The 24,263-nt window shown below is 40.9% G+C and overlaps 3 protein-coding genes across 4 annotated transcripts; 2 read left to right on the top strand and 1 right to left on the bottom strand.

Moving 5' to 3' along the window:
* The first annotated feature begins 793 nt into the window (after nucleotides 1-793).
* On the top strand, nucleotides 794-19,681 carry cers5 (ceramide synthase 5). The gene is made up of 10 exons (XM_034585139.1): nucleotides 794-1,093; nucleotides 8,489-8,594; nucleotides 8,820-8,950; nucleotides 9,273-9,330; nucleotides 9,441-9,491; nucleotides 10,729-10,821; nucleotides 12,414-12,542; nucleotides 12,956-13,062; nucleotides 16,637-16,793; nucleotides 18,731-19,681. Exons 1-10 carry the CDS (start codon nucleotides 921-923, stop codon nucleotides 18,893-18,895), a joined length of 1,170 nt encoding a protein of 389 aa, XP_034441030.1. The 5' UTR covers nucleotides 794-920; the 3' UTR covers nucleotides 18,896-19,681.
* A 10-nt stretch (nucleotides 19,682-19,691) lies between these two features.
* Nucleotides 19,692-21,378, bottom strand: LOC117761338 (cytochrome c oxidase assembly protein COX14 homolog). Its single transcript, XM_034585142.1, has 2 exons — nucleotides 21,243-21,378; nucleotides 19,692-20,195 (listed from the first exon to the last, which is right to left on the bottom strand). The coding sequence occupies exon 2, from the start codon at nucleotides 20,183-20,185 to the stop codon at nucleotides 20,009-20,011; it is 177 nt and encodes a 58-aa protein (XP_034441033.1). The 5' UTR covers nucleotides 20,186-20,195; nucleotides 21,243-21,378; the 3' UTR covers nucleotides 19,692-20,008.
* On the top strand, nucleotides 21,369-23,163 carry LOC117761337 (pre-miRNA 5'-monophosphate methyltransferase). Of its 2 annotated transcripts, XM_034585141.1 has the most exons (3): nucleotides 21,369-21,387; nucleotides 21,719-21,976; nucleotides 22,407-23,163. In XM_034585141.1, the coding sequence occupies exons 2-3, from the start codon at nucleotides 21,767-21,769 to the stop codon at nucleotides 22,962-22,964; spliced, it is 768 nt and encodes a 255-aa protein (XP_034441032.1). In that variant the 5' UTR covers nucleotides 21,369-21,387; nucleotides 21,719-21,766; the 3' UTR covers nucleotides 22,965-23,163. The 2 variants fall into 2 exon arrangements, with proteins under 2 accessions (XP_034441032.1, XP_034441031.1); XM_034585140.1 differs by lacking the exon at nucleotides 21,369-21,387 and having other exon boundaries at nucleotides 21,655-21,976.
* Nucleotides 23,164-24,263: the final 1,100 nt, after the last annotated feature.

Below are 24,263 nucleotides of genomic sequence, written 5' to 3'. Positions count from 1 at the left end.
GTCCATGTGGTGAAGATGCCCCAAATAGCACAAAACAAATATGGGCCAGCTTTGGCACCTTTGGTTGAGACATGCTGTGTTGCTATGGCTAACTCGTGGCCCAGATCTGTCAAAGAGGAGCTGATCGCCCAAGTGGCATCATCCCATGCTGTATGTGAGACATTATGGGCCAATCTGGGCCAAAACTATTTGCTATGTGGGATTGGCTGCAGCACATTCCTCTCTGAGCAACCTGTTGCAATAAAACCCCCACAGCAAACCTCCACTGGGCTCATGTGGTGGCGTGGGAACCCAGATACCACAGGGACGTGGGTCACTTTAATTGATGATGCAACCCTTCTGGCCGCCTTGTTGCCTGAAAAAAAATGGACGTGAGCCTTAAGTGGCCCAGACATCCCAAAACAAATGTGGAAACTGTGAACCTAAAGCAGCCCTTGTGGTAAATGGCTGGAATGCGGTAGTGCTCTGGTTGACTTGTGGCCCAGATCTGGCAAACAGGAGGTAGGTCGGCCGGATGACAGAGTTCAGTTGGGGTCAAATCTGTTTGGGCTGTGTGTGGGAAGCAGTTTCCTGTTTTGCCTGGTTGGTGGTCCAGTCTTTGCTTTGGGAATATGTGACAAAAACAATATCATCCAAATCCCAACCAAACAAACCAGTGATTATTTGTTGATGTCATTCAGGAGCTGAGAGTTTTCCCTCTTGAAGACCGTTAGGAGTCTTATTTTGAAAAGTGAGGCGGAAGTGGAGCTGCTGGTGAAGCTGTGGAAGAGGAGGAGGAGGGAGGAGGAGGAGGGAGGAGGAGAAGAAGAAGGAGCTGGTCAGTCATCACAAGTGTCGCAGGGGCAGAAGTTTCTCAGCTTTTCTGTGGAGGAGGAAACTAATTCCCTTTGACCTCCGGGGGGAGACGAGCTTCCACCAACATGGCTGCTCTCTCCGCCTGGTTCTGGAACGAGAGGTTTTGGCTTCCACACAACGTAACCTGGGCGGACCTGGCGGACCCGGCGCCCGGGGTGGAGTACCCCAAAGCCGGACACTTGTTTGCCGCCTTGCCGCTGGCTCTGGGGATCTTCTCCGTCAGGATCTTCTTCGAGAGGTTGGTGTTTTACCGGAGTTTTCCTGTGATGGTTCCCGCCTGATGAGGGAGGACCAGCACCAACATGTCATCACTGTAGCTGCAACACAACACTACTGTTTAAACTGTCATCTGATTTCCCTTCTTCAAGATAAACACGTGCAAGAAACTACTTTAAAAACACACGGACTTCAAATGCAGCCATTCCCCAAACTCCTGTCGCATATTCATGAGTAATCGATAACCGATAATCAGATTGATCAAGTGACATCTGATGCCTGTGTGTGTGTGTGCAGACTGCTCCTCCTACTTTTATGATCTGGGTTCATCCAGTCCTGTGCAAAAGTTGAGCTGTGTTCTACTCAGGTAATAACGTGATGACGTGATATTGGACAACGCACGCACACACACACACACACACACACACACACACACACACACACACACACACAAGATAGAGTTGTCTCCATGGCTTCCCCAAAAGAACGACAAACCCCACAACATGAGTAATAACTGGACAACACGCACACACACGCACGCACACACACACACACACACACACACACACACACACACACACACACACACACACACACACACACACACACACACACACACACACACACACACTGGCAGTAGTGACGTCATCATTGTTTAAAGTAAAGCTGAGTTGTGGTGAAGTCTTTTTTGAAATCTTACCATTAACCTGACCCTGTTCCTCAAATAAAGATAAGGCCCCTCACTCCTCTAGTATTGAAAGAAGAAGCAGTGGAATTCCATGTAAGGAAACTTCAGGGTCATTGACAGGGATGGGTGGGGGGGTGGGGGGGTTAGGGTTGCAGCCATCCCATCAATAAATCATGATTCTTCCAAAGATCTCTGATCTTATAATAGCAACAAAAAAAAGCAACACCAGACATTTAAAGAAAAGGCTCTGACAGCAGTTTTCTCGTTTGAGCTGCAGAACATGTTACTTTTAGATCTTCACTCACTCTCCATCTACTGACAGAGACGGTTGCATCAGGAAAACCACAGTCACTCACTCATCAGCTGAAACTTTGCTTCGTGCACCTGGGTTCAACATCAAACTTTATTTGAAGTCTCAAGTGTTTGATCAGCTGTAGATGTGTAGAGTTTCCTTTCTACAATGCTTAAGTTTCCACTCTAAAAACCTGACAAACTTGTAATGGAAGTTTGCATTTTGCACCAAGCTGCAGAATAAAAGCACGACAGGGGAGTGGTGCTAAAAACACCCATTATGAACTTTTTTATTCCATTTATCACATAACATTTCCATTCTTACTTTGCTTTATCAAACAATAGCTATAGTGTCTTTGTATGCACAGTGTTGAAGCTAGTCTGAGGTCATATGTAGGGCTTCAGGATATAGAGAAAGTGTGATACCGCACTTGAATATATCAGCAGTGATATAAGATAAGATAAAGTGGAGCTTTATAATGATCTGGCTTCTCATGATCTCCCAGGACTTTAATCACATGTCACTGGACATATTGTGCATTGTATTCATTGTAAAAGTTCTTTCAACTGATTGAAAGAAATGTAAACTTGATGCATATTGATGCAGCCATTTTGAAATAGTATTTAAAGCTTTTCTCCATCTAGTGCTGACTTCACCAGGTCTGTTATTGTATACAAGCACATGATAGATGCTTCAAATACTGCAAATATACAGTATTGTGTAATGTCGCCCATTTCTATCGTTAGTCAACATCAAGGGTCACATCATAATAACCTTTTACGTAAACTGCTTGCTGTAATTGTCAGACATCAACGAGACAAGTACAGGGAGTACACCTCAAAACTTGACACATCGAAACACACAGGCAACGTAGCTGTTTTTAAAGGAGACATGTGCTCTTAATCAGATTCATCCTTTTAATTTCTGTTCATATTTGAAAAGGTTTACATGCTCTAAAGTTCAGAAAACACATCACTTGTATCTGTTATTGTTCATTGTTGCAGCCATAGAGAATATGAGGGACAGTCTCTGTCTGAAACACTTGGTTTTAGCTCCTATCTCTTTAAGGCCCCCCTCCCGATAAATCCCAGTCTGCTCTGATTGGCCAGCTGACCCACTCTGTTGTGATTGGTCAATGGCTTCCGGTGTGTGTAGGAAAATTAGTGTTCCGCTCTCGCTTTACTTGGCTTTGTTAGGGGGGGGGGGTATCAGGTTAGCTAATCAATGTGTATTGTGCAAGTTGGGGCTTTTTAATGCCACATGACATCACAAGGATGAGGAAGTATCGTTTCAAAGTTTCAGGAGTTTCAAAAAAACCTAGAACACACGAGAGGAAAAACGGAACAATTGTAATATATCTCCTTTAAATATTGCCGTAAATCTGAATGATCCAGGTAGTGTTGTCACTCTTAGCAGACATGGCACCTGCATGGCCGGCATCAGTAGTTGTGTGTTTGGTTTGGACGTGGTCAAGTGTCTGTAGATAAGGAGCGATCAGATATTGGAGGTGTCTGAGGTGAGCTGCTGAGGTGTCTGACCCGGGGGCCGCTGTCACCGCTCGACACTCTGAGCGGCCGCCTGGCTCATTCATTTATTTATCAGAGTAAAACATCACACCACAGCTTGAGTTCCACCTCCTCTCTCTGTAACACACACACACACACACACACACACACACACACACACACACACACACACCACACACACACACACACCACACACACACACACACACACACACACACACACACACACACACACACACACACACACACACACACACACACACACACACACACTGTGTTTATGCATAGTAACAGCGTCACACAGTCACACATTGATGAGTTTGGATAAGGGCTTGTTCTCTCAGACACGTCCGACCACAAACTGGTTTTAATCAATGACATAATTCTTTATAGGTTTAAAAAATATTTTATTTTTGATTCTTTGCTAACTAGCAGAGATTTCTGAGCCCAATGTGTTTTTTTTCCAATTTAATTTTCCTGTTTTTCTTTTTTTCCTTTAAACATTTTCCTCAATGTTACTTAAAATAGAAACTCGGGACTCCCCTGGATGATGTAACATTTCTATGTGTTTATATTATGGCCACCAGTTGTATTTATTTTAACTTGGCTCTAAATACTACAATCCCATGCTGCTGTAGTAGAAGCCAATCACAAGTGTGAATTCACACTTCATTGCCTCAGTTTTTGAATTAATCCATGACTAACACAGTTTTCTAAAACTGAGCTGATTTAAGATTTAAGTTTTCTTTGTTTATTCAATTAAACCAAGTTTTCATATCGGAGCCTCAGAAAACATATGCTGAAAGGCAGGATTTTTTTCGGCTTTATATTTCAGACTAATTTTAAATGACTCAACTGCAACATTTCAGTATTGAGCAAAAATTGTGTTCTTTGGAAGGCACAGGACACGTTCACATAGCTCGTCTTCGTCATACTGGTTTTACACAATGTTCTATGTGTGATAACTTGCCCCAAAGATGAGATGATCTGTCAATAGGGGAAGAATCGTCACAGGCACATGGGAACTTTTTTCTTCGAGTAGCTTTTCAAAGTCCTTCACCGGCCTGTGCCCCCCCCCCCCCCCCCCCCCCCCTCTTTCTAGACCAGTTTCTTCTTGTTTGATTGAAATCATGCCTCTGCTGTTGGCTCTGTCTTTGCAGCCGGGCTGTTCTGTGTGTTCAGGCCCTCGTAAGCCTTGTCATGAGTTAAACTGTGTTAAGTCTAACTAAACCTGGCTGTGTTTGGCATTAGGAGCAGACAGATTTGCTTTGTAAGTTGTTGTTAATACTGATTCCTCTTAAACAACAAAAAAGTAATTCTGTCTCAACCCCCGAGGAAGCAAAGGAAGAGACTGTAAACAAAATCTTTTATGGTACGTTTAACATCCTTCTTATTATTTCTCCCACTTAACCGGCAAAGCTGTTTTAGACACAAACTGGAACTGACCAATTCAAATGGAAACCACAGTGAAAGTGTCTATGAATAGAGCTGAGCCTGTTCCTCAGACAGGGCCCTGGCACTGGGAGGTTTCCCCCCCGTGTCAAGGTTGTGTCCAGCCTGCAGTCAGGACCACACTCTGCCTTGTTACCAGGCCTTGTTTACGTCCGAGTGGTCCGGTTGTGAGGAGGAACAGGGATGTTTTGACGTTTGACAAAAATAGATTAGCTGGCGTCTCTCGCCTTTTTCCCCCTCCTGTTGCTGCAGACCGACGATAATCACTTCAGGCTCGGGCTTGTGTGAGTTGTTTCTGTCGTTTCGCTCTCCTGTGTGTCATAAATCCTGAAGGCCTGTGCTTACAAGATAATGGAGACTGTTGCATATCTCTGTGCTGCATCAGCTCATCTTTTATCTCACCCCTTTGATTGAGTAACAGTTTAATAGAGAGATTGTTAGAGAGCGAATGAAGGTAATAATTACCACATGGTGAATCCGACTTATCGGCTGAATCATATTTATATCACTGTGCTGCACTTGAGCTTTTAAGCGCTCAAAGGTCCAGACACTGATCTCTGCCTGTCGACTGTGCTCGTTAAAAATGGTTTTATGCTCTAATGAGAGGTGGGTTGTGATGTTGATTGTTGAACATCATCACGTCACATATCCAGTCTCTTGTCTCTGCAGAATACACTTTATGATTTTCACGTGCTCACTCCCAACCTGCCAAAGTTTTGGGCCAATTTACTTTCAGTGACTTCACAATTGTTCAATACGTGAAGTGAAACTGCTTCACAAAGGTCATTGTAATGTGGGGAAGTAAGACGTCCTCTTTAAGAAAATATTTAAAGAACCAGATTTTGGGTATATAATCAGTGTGTAAGATAGAATCTGGCTCTTTCTTTTTCTTTAAATTGAATGTGTGTATAATAAATACACCTGCACAGTGTAGACTTTGTAAAGTTTATACAACCCAGGAGCGACTGTGATCTACGTACCTGTCCCTGCTTCAAACTAAATCCCACTGAAGATCAAGAAGTAGACAGCGCTGAGAGGTAAATCAGGTTCCTGCAGGGAGACAATAAAGAAACGAGTGGTGAGTGTTTTTTTTACGTCAGACAAAAGGCCTTGTTTTTTTTCTCTGTCCCACGGAATACAATGGCTCAGGCTATTTTGTGATGAGTGTCAGATTCCCTCCGCCAGGAAACCTCTCCTTGTACACGGCAGAAGACAATAGAGGTTTTATGATCAGGGAGATTTTATTATGGATTCACGACTGCTAAACCGATACCTGAAGAACCTGATTATATCAGGCTGTGAAGGAGCACTGGGTGAGATCTTCATGTTTTAAACGCATCCATTTTATCAGGCTACATCCCAAGTATTACTGCATCAATGAGACTTTTGCTTTTATCAGGATAAAACTGAAACATGTGTTAAAAACAGCAAAAACACCACCGTAAAGATGAGATCACTAGAAACCCCCCTTTTTTTCTCTCTCTCTGGTTTTGCAGAATGTGTTATTCCGTGGGGAAGAACATCCTAAAATAAATCCTGGATCCACACAAACATTTTTAAAGAGTTCTTTCTTGTACGATGTCCCATCCTCCCACCAAATTTTGTGGGAATCTGCTTTGCAGTTCTTGCACAATACTTCTGACAAACCAACAAATGCACGGTTTATACCAGATTGCAAACTGTAGCTTTTACTGTATATTCAACATGTTTTTGTTGTAAGCTGTGGACAGATTATTCTCTCACTCTATAGTCTGAAAGCTACTGTCACATTTAAAATTCTAGAGGGGCGTAGAGTTCCTCTCGTCAGTCACTGTCACAAAGTTTCCTCTTCAGTCCACTTTTTAGCCGGAGGCATGAACTTACTGAACTTTGCATTCCTGTTGAAGTTTTATGGACCGACAGTTCACACCAAACTGCAACTCACCATGTTGTCTTGTGAAGTTGTATCATCACAAGGGACGTCTTTACAAACAGACCAAGTGATTGCTGCTTATTCTAACCGAATACTTAAGATAACAGCATGAAACGATCGATTTGATGTTTTTGACCTTGTGTTCAGTAGAAGCATGAATAACTGGCTCTAATTCAACAACACACTAAACCCTGAGCTGCAGAACTTAGAGATTGACCTTGTGGATTCAGACCCTGCTTTGTCCAAATGAGCTTTATTTCATTACCACGTCTGAAAGTCACTATATTTCTCTTGCTCTACTTTAAAAATTTCACAGGAATGAATTGTCTTCAGGAATTTCGGTGTATTTTTTTTTTTTTGCGGCAGCAGTGCACACAGCTTTGTAAATGATTTATTGAATCTTTTTGTTCTGCTCAACAATGGAACAGTATTTAAAGGGGTAGTCCTCACAGTTTCTTTTGGCTGGAGTTGGCACAGGAGTGGATATTTATTTAGGTACATGGGTAGTTGTGAGATGTGTTTGTCAAAAGGCACGAGTATGTTTCTGCTGATTACTCTTGTGTTATTACACTTTATGTTGTTGATAATCAGTGTATCAACATCGCTGCTGTGTAACGTTGTGAATAACAAGAACTCTGCCTCCACCCTCGTCTTTCACCAGACTGAGGGCGAGTCACAGGTTAATGAATTTGCCAATTAACACTTGTCCAACTTTATATCTGAGCTACTTCTTCTTTAAAGAAAAGGATTGATGCCTTATTTGGACATGCAAGAAACCTTTCTCACAAATAATTATTTATGGTCATAATACACATAACAAGCCCACGTGGTTATATCATAGCAGAAAGCACAAGTGGCCCATAATAGCTAATAAGCCGTTCTCTGTGCATGTTTAGTATTTGGATAATTTATTACATTAATCAGATCAACATTTAAGTTGACCTCAGTCATAATGCAGAACAAACACACACAGGCGAGGGTCACCCAAGGTCGCAGGGTTCCCATCATGAAAGAGGCATCGCAGAATCACTGGGGGGATTTTTCAGAATCTCCTCCTCAGCATGTGTTTCCTGTGTTTCATCCTCTGATGGTCATTAGCTTGCCGGGCTAATGCAACACATCAACCACGCGGTCTTGTCTCCTCTGAAAACATGTGACATGCAGCGGCACGCAGACTATTGGCACAGCCAGAGGAAGATGAGGGATTAACACAGTTTATAAATGTGGTTTGAAAATGACTGAACCAGACGTGAACCTGTAGCTTAGTGTGATCAACTCAAACTGATCAATCCAACTTTTTGTCCGGGTTGTTCTCTGACAGCTGATGTGATATCACTGTAGTAGTAGTAGAAGTAGTAGTATGACTTTATTTGGCTTCAGTCCATTGTAATGCTCCGTAACCAACTCTATATCACTACTGTTTGACATGTATTATCAAAACGCTTTCGTTTTAAGATATATTCATGTATTTTTCCTTGAATCGTGAATGTGTGAAGGAACCCTGTTCAAGTTTTAACATCACATCTCACACGCTGACCTCTGTTACAGATTTATCGCCAGTACCTGTGCCCAGAGTCTCCACCTTCAACCAGGAGTTGCAAGAAGAGCTCAGCCCAATGCAGTGCTGGAGAAAGTTTATACATCCATCACAAAGGTTGGATTTTATTTTTGACTGTGTCTCTTTCTTATATTTTCTGTTTAAAAGAAGCATTTAGGTGCTGGAGTATGAATAATAGTTGAGATTAGGAGATGAGACAGATTCCCATGTTAACGAAACGCAAACATTCCCATCCTGACATCGTACGGGGCTTTATTTCTCCCCTGTTGGGTTCAGTAACACAAACTGAAGTTGTTTGCTGTTTCTTGTCCCTCTGCACAGAGTCCAGACTCCAGACATCTGGACGGCCTCTCCAAACAGCTGGACTGGGATGTGCGAAAGGTCCAGCGTTGGTTCAGACACCGCAGGAACCAAGACAAACCCAGCACGCACACTAAGTTCTGCGAGAGCATGTAGGTTAACGTCTGCTGTGTTCACCTTTGACCTGATCTGCAGGCTTGAGCAAAGAAACCAGTGGTTGTGTTTGTGTATGGATGAAGTATCTTTGTGGGGACAGCACTGAGTTTAAAAAAAAATGTTGTCTGTTCCTTTAAGGCTTCTTCTTTCAATAATTTGGATTTAAATTTGAAACATACTTCCAATCACTTTTTTCTTAGTATGGGTTCTGTTATGTTTTTTCACGTTAATGTTGGGGCGAATGGATGTTAAATGTTTAATTTCTCTCTAAAATCAATCGTATTTCTTGGATCATAATCTCCTCTCTTGTTTTTCTAGGTGGAGGTTAACATTTTATCTGTGCATATTTATCTATGGCTTCCGGTTTTTGTTGCAGGTGAGCAGAGTCTCAGATGTTTCTTCATTTGTTCACAATTTAAAGGCTGGGTATATTTCCAATACGTTATAGCGTTATCAGTGGTTTACTAAAATAATGTTTGTTTTCAGTCCCCTTGGATGTGGGATACACGACATTGCTGGTACGGTTACCCCTATCAGGTATGATGCAGTTCTACTCTCTATATAATCTGTAAGGCAGTCCAATTCAATTTAAGCCTCAGAAATTAAAGTTAAAGCAACAATCTCAAGAACTGAACAGTTGTACACTATATTCAGTTTAAAAGAACAGCCCTACTTTTCTCTCTCTATATATTTCAACAACTACTCATACAGATACTCAGGTGCTGCTTAGAAACCATGTTGCTAAGATACTATTACCTTTGCTAGTGCTACTGCCGAATTACATGCATTCAACCATCGTACCGTCCCTTGGGTTTTAGAGATGTGATGATATAAACTAGGAGATAATGATGTTGTTTACACCTGGTTCTGTTTCCCTCTCACATCTCTGGTTGTATCAGACCACGTCGAGCTGTTTTAAAAAAACATCAATGAGCACAACTGATTTATGATTTTAATTTTATTTCTTTCACCTGGAGATTTATTTGGAATTTAAAATAAAGTTGAAGGTGAATTTGAAAACAGTGTCAATAACAGTCAGAGAGAATCTGAGTAACAGTAAATTGTCCTGCTCAGTATCTTGATCACATTTTCTTTTAAAGTTTAAGGTATATCAAACTCCTCTGTGTCCTGTGTCAAGTAAAGACAAAATTGTACAAATCCTAATAAAATAATGTAATTGTGCTTATATCTAATCACAAGACAAAGTTAAATATGCTACGATTAAATACTTTATCCATAACAAACCTTCAAAACTATTTAATAAATGCTGTAATCTCTCACTCGTCATTACGACTTCAGTCTCATACACACCCCCCCGATCAAATTTCCATCAGTTAACGTCTCAAGCTGCAGGTTCACATTCAGATTTGTCCAGATTACAGCAGGCGGATTAAAAATGCTTCACAAAGACGTGTTATCTGTCTAACACTCATTCTGGCGGACAGAGTTTCACACCCTGACGCACTACAACAAGCTTTATCTGCCGTGTTGTTGGAAAGGAATGACTGTGTCGACAGAGCCCATCACATTGTCAGGCTTGACACAGTTGACTGAAAAACACAGCTTCTCACGACTTATCGCCAAAGAAACCCGGTGATTCATTGGACCGGTGATGTGTGTGTTGATTTGCAACAGTGCTGCTCAGTGGTGGTCACCTGACGTCCTTTCACTATCACCCCTGTGGAAAATCCAGTGTTGTTTCATTTGAAAGAATAAGATTGTTCTTTAATGCGACTCCTTAAACCCGCCTCTCCTCTCCTCTCTGTGTCTCCAGGTCATGACCCCGGGTCTTTACCACTACTATGTGATTGAATTGGCCTTCTACTGGTCACTCATGTTCTCGCAGTTCTCCGACATAAAAAGGAAGGTGAGAGAAACGACTCTGGCTCTGTGAGACTACACCACACTGGATCCTCCGCAGCTGCCACTCCCTGTTACACTTTTTTGTTAATACGTCTATTGTTCCTCATTTGGCAGTGGCAGAGAATGCCTGTCTGTCTGTGTGTGCATGCCTGATGCAGGTTGCAGGTTTTTCTGATGTATGCACGTTAACACAGCGAATTAAGACCGACCCTGACTTTGTTGTGTTCATTTCGGAGGGTCACGTGGGCCGAGCTGATGCTGCTCGCTGAGTGAAGGCCTTGTATTTTCAGCACGAGGGCGCCTGCAGTCATGTGATTGCCGGATGGAGCAGGCCTAACTCTATTAGAATGACAGAAATTCCACACAGTGCCAGCGTATTAGAGCCGGAGTTTGTCTGGAATGCGAGACTGAGGAAGTCATCCAATGATCCTTGTTTGAAATTGACGCCTGGATTTAGTTTTAATTCAGGGTTTTAATTTCATGATCTCATGGTGAGATGAGGCTGGTTAAACTCATCTGATTGTTTCTGTAGATGTTTGTGTTAATGAGGCTAAAAGCTGTGGAAGCTCCACTCAGTTGCTTTGTGAATATTCATCCATAGGTTGTCTGTGTATATATGCACATTAATGGGGATTTTCAAACAAGCAAAACAGCCAGTATTCAGGCTACAATAGTGATTTTAAAATTTAAGAGATCAACAGAGAATTCAAGTGAAAGATGCTTTTATAAAGAATCCGAAGACAAGACGATACGACTACAGGGGAAATTTGCCGTGATACAGATGCACACATGTGTCTCTGCTCTTGTGTCTCTGCCTCTTTGTTTGTCTTCAGTCGTTCCTCACTGTTAATCTGTTGCATGAAACAAGTGCTGCCGCTGGGTCAGATTTCATTTGAGATCATTTCCTCTGTGTTTGCTCTAAAAGAGTCGAGCTCTGTTTCAGTGTTCATCAGGAGTTGAGTTCACGCAGCTACACAATGTGATCTGTCCTCTCACATGTCTCTAAAGGCTTCAGGTGTTGTACTGTACATGTAGCAGTTGTAACATCTTTGTGGTTTTATAATGAAGTCTGAGTTTGATCTCCCATCTGTTGACAGTTGACCTTAATACTGATGTGATGTGTTTGGCTGATAGAGGGAATGACGTGATGATGCTAACAGGAAACGTTCATATTTTTCTGTGTTGCTGTCTTTAGCTCATAAACACTGAACCCACATAACTGATCGTAGATCATATTCCTTATAAGGACCAGTGTCCATTTGATTTCATGTATTATAAAGTATTAAATGCTGTGGTGCAGACTAGAGCTCTTACACAGCGTCAGATAACTCAATTGAAACAAACATCATAAATACTTAATGCCCGTCTCGCAGCACAAAGGAGAATCATTCTACAGCGTGATGGTCCTTGGCTGGAATGACTTCCTCGTGAGTGCTCCGCTGTTTGATCGGCATCGGCTCATAAACCATTCATAAGCCAGGAATCACCAGAGCGATTGATCCTGAGGGGGACGTCAATATCTGTTAATTCTTCCAATAGTTGTTTAGATGTTTCTCCTCTAGATGCTAACCGTGTGTAACCTCTTTATGATTTCAGGACTTCGTGATCATGTTCATCCATCACCTGGCGACAGTCGGCCTGATCAGCTTTTCCTACGTCAACAACATGGCGCGAGTTGGGAGCCTGGTGATGTGCGTCCATGATGCCTCTGACTTCCTGCTGGAGGTCAGAACTTTTATTAAATGCACCAAATTGGTGTTTTTAAATTTTTTAGTAGTTTACTTCATTTAACTTCTGATCTTTTCTTTGGATCATAGCCTTCTAATCCATTATATTTTAGATGTTTGATGTTTTATTACCATTTTTACCTTTATAACATAAACTCACACTGTAAATGAAAGGTAAAAAGGATAGATTTAAAATATAGAGTCAGGCATTATGGCTTCACATCAGTTGCTTTTCAGAAACAATAGATATGAAAAATGATTGTTATTTCCAGTCACTTTCACTTGGCTAAAATTCAAATGGACAAAGGGTACGACTCCACAAAAACTTTCAGATAAGAAAGAATAGAAAATCTTCAATTCACAAGACTTATCATAATATGAACTAATTTCTGCTGTTTTCTTTTCCAACAGGCAGCCAAGCTGGCCAACTACGCCAAATACCAGCGCCTGTGTGACTTCCTCTTCATTGTGTTCAGTGTGGTTTTCTTCCTCACACGACTTGTTATATATCCAATATGGTGAGTTCTCTGTGACACCTGCAACCTCAGCATGAATAATTTAAATACTCTGCCATGCAGTTTGATATCACTACAAATATTTTCATGGTGTCTTTTCCTGGCAACGAAATAAATAATATATTTTAAGGAAATGTTTAATCAGCAAAATGAATGTTTGCCTTTGAGAGGGTAGACTTTTTTTTTAATTATATAGCCTGCCAACAAATATGATGCCTACAATTTACATTACTCTAATGTCATTCTTATGCACTTTAAAATTGTTGACATATATTTTATTTTTTTTAATGTTATTCTTTACACAGCTTCTCCTTTTTCATCCTTATCTTTTACTCATCTTTTCCTCCTTTCCTTATTTTATATTTGTACACATTAGCCTGTGGTTCCCCCTCTAGAGTACACCACTGTACATATTTCACAGAATATATTTGAAGTATGTGGCAAATAAATATTTGAATCTTGAATCTAATATTTTAGCTCTGAGCTCCGGTTAGAAAATGTTTCTCTGTCACGTGTCTTTAAGGTTTCAATAGAAAACTAGGGCTACGTTGTAGCACTAACGGGCCCGAGCACACGCATTTTGAAGCCTGTTGCGGTTAGTGGAGAGAGCGATCAATGACCAAGCGCACGTCTCCGTGTTGCATGCGTTTTGCGCAAGGACAAACGCTTCACTTCCGCTATGACCCTGCACTAATATTAATATATGGAGCGTCCGTCTGTCCGTCCAAAAAAAAAAATAAATACGGACAGACAAACGGACGAAATTAAAAAAAAAAAAATAAATAAAATTGAAATTTAAAAGATTAAATAAAATCCGTCCGTCCAAACAAACAGACGAAAATCCGTAACGTAAAGTACGAAAGTAACTAAAAAGTAACTAAAAGTACAAAAGTAACTAAAAAGTAACTAAAAGTACGAAAGTAACTAAAAAGTAACTAAAAGTACAAAAGTAACTAAAAAGTAACTAAAAGTACAAAAGTAACTAAAAGTACGAAAGTAACTAAAAAGTAACTAAAAGTACAAAAGTAACTAAATAGTAACTAAAAGTACAAAAGTAACTAAAAAGTAACTAAAAGTACAAAAGTAACTAAATAGTAACTAAAAAGTAACAAAAAGTACAAAAGTAACTAAAAGTACAAAAGTAACTAAAAAGTAACTAAAAGTACAAAAGTAACTAAAAAGTACAAAAGTAACTAAAAAGTAACTAAAAGTACAAAAGTAACTAAAAGTACAAAAGTAACTAAAAAGTAACTAACAGTACGAAAGTAACTAAAAAGTAACTAAAAGTACGAAAGTAACTAAAAGTACAGAAAGTAACGAAAAGTAACTAAAAGTACGAAAGTAACGAAAAGTAACGAAAAGTAACAAAGTAACGAAAAGTACGAAAGTAACGAAAAGTAACAAAGTAATGAAAAGTAACGAAAAGTTACAAAGTAACGAAAAGTAACGAAAAGTAACGAAAAGTAACGAAAAGTAACTAAAAGTAACGAAAAGTAACGAAAAGTAACTAAAGTAACGTAAGGAAACATAACGTAGGTGGCGCTATGACCCTGAACTAATATTAATATATGGATGTGTTCAGGTCAGGATTGTGATCATAGGTCAGTAGTTCGGAGCCGGTTGGATAATGCAGAGTGGATTTACAAAGTACTTCCTGTTTCATGGCGAATCAGTAGGTGGCGCTATGACACTGAGGAAATATTGACACATAGAGCTGTTCAGGCTTGGTCTCTGATCATGAGACATCAGTTTGGCGGTGATAGGACAATGCACACTGGAGTTATGACAACATCGTCTCCTTTGGCGAAGGATGAACCTTCGCCGCACCTCAATGTTTACACGGTTTGAGGAAATGTCACAATTCTGACCATGATCCAATGACTTGACTGAGCTCTTTTGAGCTGTATATTGTAAAACAGCCAGGAGCAGTTCATCAAAGTAAAAACATGTCACTTCCTGTAGCCAGCAGGTGGCGCTGTGATTTTAAGTCAAGATTTCTGTGTAGATGTCATCAGGCCGGGACTCTTGTCTTACATGTCTAGTTTGGAACTCGATTGGAACAAATATGTCAGAGATACAGAACCTCATGTTTTGATGGCGTGTAATCAAACTTTGATGCCCAGCCACGGTCACACTGTGTGACGAAAAATCGATCTTTGAGTTAGTTTTTATCTCCATCTTGTTTAAATGACACTCATCTCAATATGAAGTTGATCTGATGAAAGCCCTGGGACAAGTACATCAAAGTAAAAATGTGAAAAATGGCCAAAATGGCCACTAAAGTCAAAATGGCGGGCTTCCTGTTTGGTCTAGCATATCTATCCAAGAGACTTATTTGTTTGTTATGAGAAGACACATGTCCCTAATGGTTTTTTGTACATTTCCGCAACTCGTGGTGCCGGGGCTGCCCTTTAGGGGGCGCTAGTCAGTTATTTTGCCACGCCCATTCCTTAAAACCATATGAATGTCTGCAGGGGTGGGGGGGCTGTTGCTACACAAATGTAGTTTGAGGGAGATAGACCCATGAACACACTTTGCTTTTTTCCCATAGCACCTCTGACCTTTTTTGTTTGTCTTGTCATGGGCTACGATTTTTGTGAAGATCGGTGAAAGCTAACTGAGGGGCTTTTCCTTAGATGGCGCTGTTGAGCCATTTTTCCACGCCCATTTCAAATTACTCCAGAATACAATTACTTTTTGGGGTTTTGAATTCCCTGCAAACTTTGGTAACAATTTGAGCATGTCTAGGCCCTGAAAAAGCCCCAAAAGGGAAATACAAATCCTTCGAAATACAATAGGGCCTCCCACCGGAGGTGCTCGGGCCCTAAATATCCTAATCATACTGGGCTTTGATTATTGATGTATAAAATATATAATAATGATTTAAATGAACATTCATTTCAGGCCATACCCCTAAACTCTAATTAATATGAGTGGTGAGTCTATTACAGTCTATTCCAGGTGAGTTATGGAAGATTGAAGAATGAAAAGTATCATGGTCTGATGTTCAGAGATAACTATGATCTGATGCCACCGTGCCCGACAAACAGATTCGTCATTGCACAGATCTTCGGTAAAGTTGAGGCTCGACAGAAGCCTCAACTTTGAATGTTGGATGTTTGGATGTTGAAGCACGACCTCCAGAGACGGACAATAGGGAGCCTATCATTACCAAAAGTAACCCGAGCTGCTATATTCAGTGTCTTGGTGTGGGCGAGGGATGAAGCTAGTGTTGTCGCTGCAGCTACCTGCACTGAAATCCATACCTTCGCAGGGGGGAGGCAATGTCTGTTGACAACCACCTGTCACTCAGCTGGATTTAAGGGACGTGACCTCACCAACCACATAATGTCACAGTGGATCTGTCACTCACCTCCTCGGCTTCCAAACGGGAATTACAATCTGTGCTGTTACAATGGGCCTCATCAGACGAGTGGTTAATGAAATGATTAAGCTGGACGTCTTGTTCGCTGCTCGGATTTGAGACTATTAGTAAATGTTCCATCCACTTTCTGAAAGCCCATCGAATGTGCCTTCACTCAAACGTCCCACATCTGTTTGTCTCTTTCTTTCCCAGGGTCCTTAACTCCACTATGTTTGAGAGCTGGGACATAGTCGGGCCGTTCCCGTCCTGGTGGGTCTTCAACATCTTACTGCTCGTGCTACAGGTGCTGCACATCATCTGGTCCTACCTCATATCCCGTATAGCTGTGAAAGCCATGCTGCGAGGAAAGGTGGGTCCCTCATGAATCACCAACTATTTGGGGGTTTGATTCTCAAATAAAAAAGAAAGGTATTTGAAGATTTGCTGCTCTTTGTCGTCACAGTTAAAGTTTTCACCTTCTGCTCTCAGAAACCTGAGACTTCACAACACATCCTGACATTTTACAGACCAAATGTGTGGTTCCTTAATTAATCATAAAACCTGCCGAGTTGTTTGACATCTGACATATTCAACATTTCCTGCAGGAGTTATTGTTTTCCCACTATTACAACATGCAAGTAATGATCTGGCGTGTCTTTGTTTTTCTGGTACAAGCACCTGCTAGTCTCACTTCAGTGAGTTGTGGTTGTCCTCTGTCTTTACAAGTATCTGTGTGTGAACTGCTGAAATTACACAGTTCTGTACTGTGTAATTTCATGAGGTTTAATTTTCATTCATATTTACTTACATAATAGTTTAAAATAGACAAACTCATTCCCACCAAAACATTTACTCCAGGGTCATAACAAGGATTTTCACAGTATTTATTGTGTTAATAGCAAAGAGAGCAGCGACACAGTTGAGTCAGTCTCATCCAGGCATCTGGTTGTGATCAGAACCTGTTTATTGACACATACAGGATAACATCACAGCTGGTTTTGGTGATGAAGTTGCCGTCACGACACTTTCTCCCAGTCTGTCCCTGACTCTGTCTCATCTCTCTACAGACGCTGTTTGTTTCCTCTCCCTCTGGAATGAGAGAGGGAGATCCTGTCTTTCTTTCTATCTTTGTCCAATGAGCCAAATCCTGCACTTCGCTCTCGCTTCTCTCCGTTCGCTCTGTCCGCTTGACAACTTTTACCTTCTCTGTTTCTTTGGCTGTAAGTTTCTGTTCACCCCCGCTCTGTTGTGATTTCCTTCTTACACGTCTTAACTTCATCTCTGCTCTCCATTGCCAGAAGGATTTAGCGTAGCTGCTGTTACAGTAGATTGACACTTGGGTTCAACCCCACTCTCACATGGAGAGCAAGTAGGAGGAGAGATGAAAATGAGTAAAGCAATAACAGTGTCATGAATGTCAAGTATGTCCAACTGTTTCTCATTAGGCAGGAGTGTGTTGAAATGTTCCTACACCACCACCCTGTGGTTATGACGAACACTAGTAATTTAAACTAGAAAGACTTGTGTAAGAGTTCTTTAAAAAGATAGATGAAAAAGAAAGAAAGAAACTAATTTCAAACAGGGCAACAGTAACACGCTAAATTGAAAGTTTCAGGATCAAGATGCACAAAACCACATTTTCTATAAAGGCACATTTGACTTCCAACCTTTTTATTTTTAGCTTATAACACCTAATCATTGATTTCACATCTTTCTGATATTTCAGTCGGAGTAATTGTCCATGAATTTCATATTTTATTAGAATAGGTTTTAAAGGCTTTAAATGATTGTAGCATTTCACAGAAAGATGCATGAGAAATAAACATAACTTTGTGTTTTAGATTATTTGTTTGGGGGTTTTATCCAAATTTCTCCGACAATAATCTCAAACTAAAGAGTAAAATGGGAAAACAAACACAAGAGCAAACCAACCACTTGTCCAGTTTCAGACAGTTTTTCCTCATGAAATTCTGAATCTGTTTTAAATGTTCCCATCTTGATTTGTTCATTAAATAGTTCCCTCTTCATACTGGTGCTGAAGAGATTCTTCTTAGTGTGAGAGATGGAGGTCAAAGTACACAAGAAACTCCCTAACATATGGTATTATATTAACCTGACCGTGAAAAATATGAACTTGACTTTCATGTCGTATAACAACAGTGTGGAAAGTGACAGCGTTTTATGGCAGAATGATAAAGTGCCACTTTGAAATGTCTCCTATTAGTCATTTATAGCTGTGATTAAGATTTTGCCTTAAACCTCTGTGGCTTTAACTTCCTCTTCCTCATTATATTCCCTGTCTGCCAGGTGTGTAACGACGTCCGCAGTGACATTGAGAGCAGCTCAGAAGAAGACGCCGACACGCCCACAGAGGGCCTCAAGACTTCTGCTCATTCTCCCAAGGGAGAGAACGGCACTAACGGCCACTATGCTGCCTCCAAAGCTCAGGCACAGAACCACAACAGCTGGTGACATGGAGCCTGTACCCAGGCGCCCCCTGCAGTTTACACCCTCACGACGTCTCCCAAGGGCTTAGTTTGTCTTGTGACTGTGTCTGTCGCGCAAGCTTCACGCTCACATTTGAGACACAGGCAGTCTTCAACCACACATTACACCGACAGTGAGTGTGCGCTGACTCACATGTTGGTGAACTGGATAGACGCTGTAACGTCGTCTTTGAACAGCACAACTCAAGAGGTGAAACGATATGGAAATCTGTTGGAGCAAGTGATTTAGCTGTTAAACCACGGGATTTGTTTCGTTTCGTGTTTGGCTGCAGATGTCGGTCGGTGTCGAGGTTCTCGCCCAGTTTTATTGGTCAGATGAACTTCATTACTTTTGTTTCTGAGGGTTCATTTACAGTGGAACACATAGGACAGAAAACTCCTGCTGGGGTGGCTTTGACCTTTCAAGGATTTTGCACTTCTCTTCCCAGATTTAACAATTCACAGCAGTTGTTATACGTAGAATATCTGCTTTATGTGACCAAAAGTGCAACACACTTGAAACGTCAAACTGTGGCCGTCTCCGCCCTTTGCAGGTTTTTGTGCTTTTACCCTTTAACCACAATGTTTGGCCACTTTGTGACTTGTTGTTTTGTTCTGTTTTACATTTTTTTTTACTTCTGTTGAGACCAAATGTTTATGGAATTGTTTGATGTTACTGCCTGTAGAAGAATCCAGGTATGGACCAAAGTGTCTGTTCTCACCGAGTGCCTTGTAAAAATGTTTTTTCCAAATATATTCCATTGTTGAAAGATAAATTTCTTATCGCAGTTCTGTCTAGAAACACTGTTACACTGTGTGGTTAAAGGCATTTAATTTAATACAATACAATCCATTACAGCCATCTTCACCTCTGACACGCTCATAACAAGGATGTTAATGTTGTTGGTTCATTTTCTTGGTGACATTTTCATGAGCGATATATCTTCCTTGCGAGGACACAATACCCTCACATTTAAATCGGCAAACATCCCGAAAAGAATAATCATCTTTGTGATTTTAGCGATGGACAAAAAAAGAGGAGGAATGGAGGGGGGGAAATGTCCACATGTGTGCAAAGAGGAGATCAGTCCGTCTGACATCAGTCTTTGAGGATTTCCGGATCCTGGTTTTCTGCTGCCAGTTTCAGCTGGTTTTGCTTCTGCACGTAGCGGTACCCTCGCATGACACACATGTATCCTCCGTACGCCGTCAGCAGCAGCATGGAGCCAGTGAAGGCCCGATAGCCGAAGTCAGCCAGACGCTTCCCAGTAACCATGGTGAGGAACCTGAAGGGACCAGGACCAGGATGTCAGAGCAGCATCAGCGGCAAAAACACAAGCAGCTCTACCCAAGTTATTTATTGTTGGCTGGGATTTTGCAGCACCATTTATAATGTGTTCACTGTCTTAAGTTGTATTAAACAAAATACATGTTGAGTTATTTTTACTTGATTTTCCACCATCTTATAAACATTAAGATATAATATTATAATAAAAAACACCATACTGCATTCTGCCCACATCACTAATCCTGGACTCACATAATAAATTATATACTTTTTGTTTTGGTAATTGCATTTCATACTGATCTGTCCTTTTTTTAAGGGAAATAGTATTTAACACGCTACGTGTATCTAATAGTTAAGATTTTACAGATAGTTGTTTTACACACAGAACAAAATAAGCGTATAAAACATGATATCATGGTTAGAGATTAACCAACAAGTAAAGCACATGATAAAGTCAGCTCCACTTCAACTCCAGCCTCCAACTACTTACATATATGAACATTATATCATTAATCATAAACAACTTATACTATATTAAACAACTTACCCAACAAATTATACATATCATTAATCCTGGACCTTATAGTACTTAAATACAGTGATGGAGTAAATCGTGTGTAATTGAGAGTATTATAGTATTATGATAGAAATCTGTAAAGTATTTATACACAATGCAACAAAGCAAAACTCTACATGTTAGATTATAACAGTAAACAACAACAACTCTCCCAGGACCAAGTGAACAGGGAAATGTGAGTGAATGAAAATACTGTGATTAACATTTAGTTTTAAACCTGTGTGTCTTTAACTTCCTCTTCCTATTATATCCCCTGTCTGCCAATCAACGATGGAGACTTTTATATTATTTGTAGTTGAGCACATTAGTTTTGTAATAAAGTGTTATTAGCATTAAACGCGTATCTCTACATGTTAGCATCCGTCGCTCAGCTTTATCACTTCTCACATTGTTTTATCGACTTCCGACAACTCCACGTGTTTGTCACATCTTCTACCAGAACAAAGGCATGTGAATTAACGTCCTTACCTTTTATTCTAAAGCTGAAATCAAACTCAGGCTGTCGCTGTTTTTCTCAATGTCAGCGTGAGGAATTAGCACTGGAGCTAACCTTCGCTTTCGTAAGCTACGGAAACCCAGAGGGGACTTTTCGCTTCTTCTCACAAACCTGCGGGTAAAGCTGCAGGGCGCCATCTACCGACCCGGAGAATATTACGTGTCATGTCTTCACGCCACACACTGTATAGATTCTATAATAATATTCATTATAAATTAATACATTTAGAAATATGTGGATAAATTAGTGAATCAATTAATAAAGGCAGAAATATATGAAGTCATGATTATGTACTTATTTATCTTTATTTTATCTTTTACATCTTTTTACGCATTTAATTGTTAATTGATGATTTTTGTTTTGTTTTGTATTTATATAAAATAACCTTAAAGTGTCTCCATGAACTTTGTCGATGTTTAACTTCCTGTTATTTTTTATATCACCAGAGGTCGACTGCTGTCCGTGTTTTCCACCCGGACGCATTTCAGAGACGCACATGTTTACAATGGCAACATGTCGGACAGAGACCGAGTCTGTGGAGGAATCAAATGATCCCGGAGCTGCTCCTCATGGAAACTTCATCAACTATTACACCTTCAATCCTCCGGAGAACAGACTGAGTCTGATCCCGGCTTCACTGCTGCGGGACTTAGGTCTCAGCTGCGGGGAGAAAACACTGCTGCTGGACGTGGGCTGTAACTCAGGGGTGAGAGATTAAGTTTACTGGGGTTATAACTTGCAACAACACTAATAAAATAAAATAAAAAGATAACACTTCTCCTTCTGTATGCACATTGTTGTCTTTTCATTCAAACTTCCCTGTGATTCACATTGTAATCCTCTTTAACATGTGTCTACTTTAGGAGTACCTCTAATATCTAGAATAAAATGTGAGATCATATAAATTTGAAGTATATCTGTAGATTTGAAAAGGCAGAGGCTGAGACATCCTGACACCAAAACCCTAGAGCCTACATTTCCCACAATGCTCAGATAATCTTTCCTTACAGATTGACGCCTGTTTTAATAGCAGCACACTTCACAATAAATACAAACAAGTTCATGTGTCAAATCGTTGTATTGCTCCTTTAAATTAGCACTAACAGCTGTCCACTCTGTCCCTGTGTGAATGACAGGACCTGAGCGTAGCCTTCTATAACCATGTGGTGCAGCTGCCCGTGTGTGGAGAAGAGTCTGAGGGGAGAGAAGTTCATCTCCTGGGATTCGACCTGGACGAGGCTCTGATTCAGCGGGCGCAGGACGCCAACCCTCTGCCCAGCAACGTCTCCTTCATCCCTCTGGACATCACCACAGACACGGAGACGCTGCAGGGTTACCTCAGTGGACACGGCTGCTCCCTCTTCCACCTGAGTCTGTGCCTGGCTGTCACCATGTGGGTCCATCTAAACCACGGGGACTCCGGCCTGCTGCAGCTCCTCTCTCACTTGGCCTCCATCAGCCAGCACCTCCTGCTGGAGGCCCAGCCCTGGAAGTGTTACCGCTCTGCCGCCCGGCGCCTGAGGAAGCTGGGCCGCTCGGACTTTGACAACTTTAAGACCCTGAAGATTCACGGGGACATAGCGAAACATGTCAGGGAGCACTTGGAGAGACAGTGCGGCATGGAGCTCATCCAGAGCTTCGGCAGCACCGTGTGGGACAGAAAACTGCTGCTGTTCCGACGGACACGAAGCTGAGGGAGAGAATCAGGTTTACATCTGCTGCTCAGGAGCTGCAGGGAGACGATGAGAAGACAGAACCTAAGAGACAAATGTGAGAAAACTGTTTATAATTAATTGACATTTCTGAGCATCAATTTATCCCAGAATAACTGGTTCCAGCGTCGGAAACATGGAGATTTGTATTTATCTTTGTTTTCTTCTTTTGTATTTTTGAAATAAATCTTTTGAACAAATAAACAGACTGAAGACATCACCTTTGGCTCTGGTGACTCATATTTTTTTTGCTATTAAGTAGCATTTTACAGACCCAGATTTTACAGATCTATGAACTGAGAAACTTTGCACTTTGATCTACTGGGAAAATTAGGGATTGCAATTTACAAATATTTTCCACTGAAGATGAATATTTTACTCTATACATCAGAAAGTAGTGAAAAATATCCAAAAAGAATTTCCTTTAGACTGAGGTGACATATGCAGCACCGACATAAAACAGAAATAGAAAAATCGGAATATTCTCAGACTGGAGAAGCTGAATCCAGAGAAATAAAACCTCAGACTTCAGAAATAAAATTATTTTAATAAGGTAAGATAATAGAAAAGATGTGTAAATATACATTTGTTAATCATTCATTTAAGAACCCCCCCCACTCATTTATGTGCCTCAACCCTGAAGTTTCATAAAATGAGACGTTAAATCAGTTAAGAAGGGACTTTCCAACTAGTCATAGCAACACAACACAGATTGATTCAAAGTTCATGATTCTGACCACTAGTGTGTTGTTCCCTTGGTTGAAGCATCTGAAATGATACAAAGACACAGCTACAGCAGAACGTGTGTGTGTGTGTTTGTGTGTACTTTATGTGGGTACTATATGTGGAAGAGGGCGAGCTGGAATAACAGGTTGTAAAGACACTGTGTTCTTCCTCAGAGTTTTCTCTTCTTGTGAGCATCTTGCACTTGAAACAGAACATGTCAGCAGACTTCAACACATCAGAGGATTAATCATTCCTTTGGTACCAAACTGTTGTGGATTACAGTTCAGATTATTGGAGGTTCTGTGGTCACCAACAGACATGGATGTGGTTTGCAGAACTTTGTATGAAGTCGTGTTTCTGCTACACCCTGCGACAGGGGAAAGCTTCTACGGGGCATACAATCAACCCCAGCCCTGGCTAATCATTATTATACATCAATGACATTAGTTTTATGGTTCATTTCAAAATAGTAAAAAGACAAGTTGATGTGTGTCTACAAACTGATGGTTCTTTGAAGTTACTGTAGTCAGTGGATTCTTGGGGCAAAACCTGGCC

Source organism: Hippoglossus hippoglossus, chromosome 5 (genome assembly GCF_009819705.1).
Source record: "Hippoglossus hippoglossus isolate fHipHip1 chromosome 5, fHipHip1.pri, whole genome shotgun sequence".
Lineage (NCBI taxonomy): Eukaryota > Metazoa > Chordata > Actinopteri > Pleuronectiformes > Pleuronectidae > Hippoglossus > Hippoglossus hippoglossus.
Note: the sequence above shows the minus strand (reverse complement) of the source record. Positions and strands in the feature narration are given on the sequence as shown.

What these genes read in the sequence shown, in the direction of transcription:
- cers5 (XM_034585139.1), top strand. Translation starts at nt 921, where the DNA reads ATGGCTGCTCTCTCCGCCTGGTTCTGGAACGAGAGGTTTTGGCTTCCA. An exon ending in GCTTCCGGTTTTTGTTGCAG is followed by an intron (nt 9,331 to 9,440) that starts GTGAGCAGAGTC and finishes GTTTGTTTTCAG; the next exon opens with TCCCCTTGGATGTGGGATAC. An exon ending in CCTCTGACTTCCTGCTGGAG is followed by an intron (nt 12,543 to 12,955) that starts GTCAGAACTTTT and finishes CTTTTCCAACAG; the next exon opens with GCAGCCAAGCTGGCCAACTA.
- LOC117761337 (XM_034585140.1), top strand. Translation starts at nt 21,683, where the DNA reads ATGTTTAACTTCCTGTTATTTTTTATATCACCAGAGGTCGACTGCTGT. An exon ending in ACGTGGGCTGTAACTCAGGG is followed by an intron (nt 21,977 to 22,406) that starts GTGAGAGATTAA and finishes TGTGAATGACAG; the next exon opens with GACCTGAGCGTAGCCTTCTA.
- LOC117761338 (XM_034585142.1), bottom strand. Translation starts at nt 20,185, where the DNA reads ATGGTTACTGGGAAGCGTCTGGCTGACTTCGGCTATCGGGCCTTCACT.